At 35.1% G+C, this 5,171-nt stretch overlaps 2 protein-coding genes across 3 annotated transcripts; one reads left to right on the top strand and one right to left on the bottom strand.

The window, feature by feature from the left end:
* On the bottom strand, positions 1-1,006 carry C09F9.1 (uncharacterized protein). The gene is made up of 4 exons (NM_064651.3): positions 919-1,006; positions 602-707; positions 334-545; positions 1-243 (listed from the first exon to the last, which is right to left on the bottom strand). The coding sequence occupies exons 3-4, from the start codon at positions 535-537 to the stop codon at positions 52-54; spliced, it is 396 nt and encodes a 131-aa protein (NP_497052.1). The 5' UTR covers positions 538-545; positions 602-707; positions 919-1,006; the 3' UTR covers positions 1-51.
* Positions 1,007-4,061: 3,055 nt separating this feature from the next.
* K02B7.3 lies at positions 4,062-5,171 on the top strand. 2 transcript variants are annotated; one of them, NM_064650.6, is made up of 2 exons: positions 4,062-4,164; positions 4,715-5,171. In NM_064650.6, the coding sequence occupies exons 1-2, from the start codon at positions 4,078-4,080 to the stop codon at positions 4,985-4,987; spliced, it is 360 nt and encodes a 119-aa protein (NP_497051.1). In that variant the 5' UTR covers positions 4,062-4,077; the 3' UTR covers positions 4,988-5,171. The 2 variants fall into 2 exon arrangements, with proteins under 2 accessions (NP_497051.1, NP_001122620.1); NM_001129148.5 differs by lacking the exon at positions 4,062-4,164 and adding an exon at positions 4,447-4,539 and having other exon boundaries at positions 4,715-5,121.

Genomic DNA, 5,171 nt, shown 5'->3' with positions numbered 1-5,171 from the left:
ACAGTAAAAATGTGGTTTTTTCTCCACAAAATCTTTATGGTAGTACTCTCACTATTTAGGCTCTTCCTTCAACTTCTCAGCAATCCATTTGAATCCGCCATTATTCGCAGAGAGGAGAACTGGTGTCGAGATGGCAATCACCAGAACGATCAGGAACACGAGACTTGCCACGTGGCACGTATCACACGAGTTTGGTCTGTTCTTGATTGAGACGATGTCGTGGTAGGCGCTCTCCATGTTGCTCTGAATAAATATTGCTTTCAATAAAAAAACTTATTTTGAAGAAGTCCTCTAACACCGGCTAACACCAGTCAAAATCGTAAAAAAACCAACCTGGTCACATCTCTTCGTCTCCATCACACTTGCTCCAGAATCTTCCTCCTTCTCCACTTTTGGGATGTGCTTCAATGGCGGAGCCAATGGAGGAGCCACAAGAATCTTCGCGGGCTTCGGTGTAGACGAGCTTCTGTTGTTGTTCGACGCCATAGGAGGTGCCGATTTCGCGGGGCCAAGCACCTCGTATTCACCGGCGGTCATTTCTTTTTCTGGAATAATTAGGCGGTGAAATTCTAAAATTCCGCTGGACAAACCCGTTACTCACCTATCAGACTTTTGTTATATATGAATTTAAATTGAGAATTGTCATCCAAAGATTTAAGTATTGATTGTTTTGATTGCAGTTGAATTAGAACTTCAAGGTTGTCACGCTGAAAAAAATTGTTAAAAATGTTTTCTATTATGTTTTTTTTTCAAATTTATTTTTTCACGTGTAGGTTTTTTATAGACATACATTTTTCCGAAATACGTTTTTGTCCCATGTGAAGAAAGCTATATTCTTTTTAGAATTTCGGCAGTCATTGAAATTAACCAACTTACACGGTACTTAAACTTATTTCTGGACTTTGGAATGAAACCTACTTCATTTCAAAGAGCACCTTTTAAATAGGGTACTATACGAAATTTAGCTGCATCCGGGCACTTTGAACCAAAAAAAAAGTAGATCTGTAAATAAAATAAAATATCATTTCTTGGCAGAGTGCCAGGTCAGATCCTTTTTATTGTCTCATTTGATATATTACTCCCTTCCTAGAGTCTCTCCTTATTACCCAACGACTTCGACTTCCCACAGAGCACCGGTGACCTTCGGAACCTGCTGTGGGGTAACTCATAAAATAGATGACTCAACTCATTCTCTCTTATTCACTTAACTACTCACTCAGCTAATGAAATAATTGTTCTTCAAATTGAGTGGAGGGGGTACCTGATGTATTCTTTACACTCCTGCAGACCCTATTACACCAACCCTTTTGCCTCTAAGTCTTGTGCTATCGACTCTCTCTTGTTCCTTAGCCTGTCCACAATCGATGGGTGGCTAATGCGTTCAGTTGCTCTCAGTTGTTTTGTAGTGTTACAGATTTTTGAATTTCTCTTTCTTTTTTTGAGCTCGTTTGCTTGATCTATTTGGAAATATATATATTTTTTGTTTCTGTTGGTTGCTAGAAGTTTTTTGTCGTACTTTCCTTAATAAGACTTGCACATTTCCACTTCGGTGCTGGTTTTCGGCAATTGCCGGTTTTTGGAATTTCTGGCGATCGGCAATTTCGTCACTTGAAGAATTCTAAAATGCCTACAAATCGGCAATTTCGGCAAATTCCCAATTTTGATAATTTCTGAAATTGATAGATTCCAATTTTTCGGAAATTCTGGCAAACTCATTAAATGCCAAATTCCAAAATTTTCAGGCAATCGGAAATTGTGGCAAGCGCGGGTTTTCGGTTTTTTAGAATTTACTGTTTTAGAATTTCTAGACATTTTAAACATTCTGAAATTTATTTTTGAAGCTTGACAAGATTTTAGTGTTTCTTAATTAAAAACTAATTTTACAATTTTTTCAATAAATTTTCACTACCTGCATGCAATCTTCAAACTGTTGGTATTCTGGATAAACTGAAAAAATAATTTTCATAATTTCATTGTTTTTTTGTTGCAAAATCATATTTTAAACCGATTAAATTGCGCTTAGTATGATGTGTGTTTAGAGCGATGATCAAAGCGGAACGTATGCCTCATCATCGGGAATCGCAAAAAAACCTGTCCTTTTGGATGAGAAAAGTCAATTTTGACGGCGAGAAAAGGCTTTTTGATATCTTTTTTAGATGATTTTTATAAGAGTCACTATCTTGATAGTAGTTTTAAAGTATATTTTAAATTATATTTTGGATTAAAAAATTATTTTAAAGCAGTCAAATAACAGCCCCCGAACTTTTCAAATTCCGAAAACGCAAAAATTTAACTACATAACAACGAAAAAACGAGAAATTTCAACAATTTACGCTTGTGAGAGTCTAAAATAAAGTAGTTTCAAAAAATTGGAAAAAAATGTTACAAAAATTCCAGTTCAGAAAAATAAGAAAAATCTATCGATCATTAGATTCTCTGAAAACTACGCTCAAATTTTCTGATTTTTTTTGCCGTTTTGAATTGATGGAACATTTTTTTTTGAATTAGGTTAGGATGTGTTGATCAAGTTTTTTCAAAATACAAAAATTTCAAAATCGAACTCAGTTTGCACCTCCATAACTGAGTCACACAAACTTCTATAGAAACATTTTGTTTTGAGAACCCCCGTTTTTGGTTTTTAAGCAAGTTTTTTTTGAATTGAAAATGCAAAATGTATCTTTCTGCAAAAAATAATTCTAAAATTCCTTTCCAAAAGCCAGTTTCTGATCAGGTTTTTTGGCATACATTGCTGGTATTGTTAATGCCAACAAACCGTGACTCATCCTATTTTCATTCAAAAAGGCTTCTTTTTCTTTCAATGTAGGTTTTTTCTTTAAGACATTTGAATTTATAAAATTTACATTCAGCTTAATATTTAAAAATAATAATAGGGTTAGTCATGCAATTTTGTGACATGTATCAAAATATATTTTATGGCGTCATTAAGTGTATTTCACTTGTCTTTAATTTCGTTTTGGTAGCTCAGTTTGTGAACTGGTAAAATAAAATATAATTTCTTCTTGATTGAATACACTCATAAATAACAAATTACGGCAATTGAAAGTTTCCAAAAAAATCAGTTCAGCTAAATTCTTGGCCTTATTTTTTTTTGACTACTTTGGAAAAAAACAATCTAAATCTGCGTAGTACATGTCTGAGTAGTACGATATGTATAAAGAATGGCAATAATTTAATTTTAAAAATTTCCACAAATATGTATGTTTTGCAAAACATTTTTGATCCGTAACTCCTTTTTTTAATTTCGAAAATGATTAACGGTTCCCATTAATTGAGAATAACGATTAACTAAACTAAACTATCTTTACAGCCAGCAAAAATGACTCATCTCAGAATACATTTTATAGTTTGAAACACATTGTTTTTTCATCTCTCTGGCTAAGTTCCTCCTTGTGATTTTTGTACACTAAAGTTGTCGACGAAGCTTCTCAAAGTCACGAGAAATGCTCCAGTAATTCTTTGCTCTTTTTCCTGAGCCTCAGGTATGAGCAATGTTTTGTATTGAAAGCTCTTGCTCATTATTTTAATTTGGAACGTATTCCTGAGTTATTTTTAGTGACAGAATACCTAGTTTTGAGTCGCTACTCAGAAAAAGTTATGTGATATTTGATATGTTTGTCGATAGTATTGAACAAGGGGGGTGAACAGGAAGTGAAGTGATGGGCCCACATATTTGCATATCAAACTACTATTTCCTGTTTCTCATAAGTTTGCACTTGCCTAGCCTAGCAAGACCTTCGTTTCTTATTTGGAAAATGTCCCACTTTGAAATTTTCTGAAATTTCCAGAAATGCCCAGAAATTTCTTACGCTCTTTCCTTGTGCCGCCAAGAGAAAATGTTAAATATGTTATGATCATGATGCCCACTCACTCAATTTTTCACCAAATAAAAAATGATAACGGCCCCCGTTTTCACATGACTCATCCTCTCAGCACTATATAATTTCAGTTTTTCTCCAGAATTGTAGACACTCTGGCAACACTGCTGCTTTTTCTCTTTTCGTTTTCATTAATAAAATATAAAGTTTAAAATTTTAAAATTTTCAGACTCTCCACAAAATGCGTCCAGTCGTCTTTACACTTTTGATCACACTTTTGCTCGCCAGTTCTGTGCAAGCCGATTGGTGGGACGGGTTCACTGATACGGTAGGTTAAGAAAAAGCTTTATGTCTGCTTGCCTATGTGCCTGCCCATCTTTTTTTTTTGTGTCTGGTCGTTCTAATACTTACTTCTAACTTCCCACTGATTTGGACAATTTCCAAAAGGCAAGGCAGGCATAGACAGGCAAGCCTACAAAAAGCCACGTGCCAAACTTTTGTAACTAAATGTTTAAGAATTTAAAAATTCGCTCAATTTTTACGTGGCCTTCGGATTTTTTTGGATTCTCTAACTTTTCAATCACGTATTTTTTTAACAAAAAAACAATTATTTTTGAATTTCTTTTTCAAAATCTGACCAAAATTCGAGATGGAGAAGCTCACCAACTTCTATAACAATCATAAAGACGCTTATATCAGTCAGGTAGATAATGTAATTTCAACATTAAAAATCTGCAACGATGTACCTGCCTACAGAGCTAAGCCTTTTTGCCCTCAGCCTATGCCTCTAAGTGCCTTAGCGTTTTGAGAATTATTTGCCAAAGCTTTTCTCAAAAACAAAAAATTACATCGCAAACTCTGAATTTCCGTTCTTGCAGGTCAGCGGAGGTCTGAACAATGCCGCCGGATGGTTCAAGGAGACGGCGTCTCCAGCAATCCGTGACAAGTTCAACGAGTACAAGGAGAAGCTTCAGGACCCGGAAACCCACAAGAACATCCGAGAATGGGTTGCAGAGAAGTACGAGGCCGCATCCGAATTCACAAAGGAGGAGATTGTTCCGGAGCTTAAGAAGGTGTACGAGGCGGCCACTGCTGATGTGACGACGAATGAGCCGAAAGAGGAGAAGGAAGTGACTTTAGATGATAATTGATTTAATTAATCAATTATTATTTATTTATTCACATATTTTTCTTATGCATTACTCAAAGCCCACGTTTATCATGTGCCTTATTCCAATGACGAATTGTAGTTGTATTTGTTCAAAAGCAAGCATAAAATGTTTTTTCTGTAATATTGAATTGTTTCAAAAAAGTTTCAAAATGTGGAAATTTGCG

This window comes from Caenorhabditis elegans, chromosome II (assembly GCF_000002985.6).
Source record: "Caenorhabditis elegans chromosome II".
NCBI classification, from domain to species: Eukaryota; Metazoa; Nematoda; class Chromadorea; order Rhabditida; family Rhabditidae; genus Caenorhabditis; species Caenorhabditis elegans.
This window is presented reverse-complemented; position numbering and strand designations above follow the sequence as displayed.

Bases quoted from the DNA above. Each gene is read 5' to 3' on its own strand.
- C09F9.1 (NM_064651.3), bottom strand. From the start codon at position 537: ATGACCGCCGGTGAATACGAGGTGCTTGGCCCCGCGAAATCGGCACCT. The intron at 244-333 runs GTTGGTTTTTTT...ATATTTATTCAG, and splicing joins AGACGAAGAGATGTGACCAG to AGCAACATGGAGAGCGCCTA.
- K02B7.3 (NM_064650.6), top strand. From the start codon at position 4,078: ATGCGTCCAGTCGTCTTTACACTTTTGATCACACTTTTGCTCGCCAGT. The intron at 4,165-4,714 runs GTAGGTTAAGAA...CCGTTCTTGCAG, and splicing joins GGGACGGGTTCACTGATACG to GTCAGCGGAGGTCTGAACAA.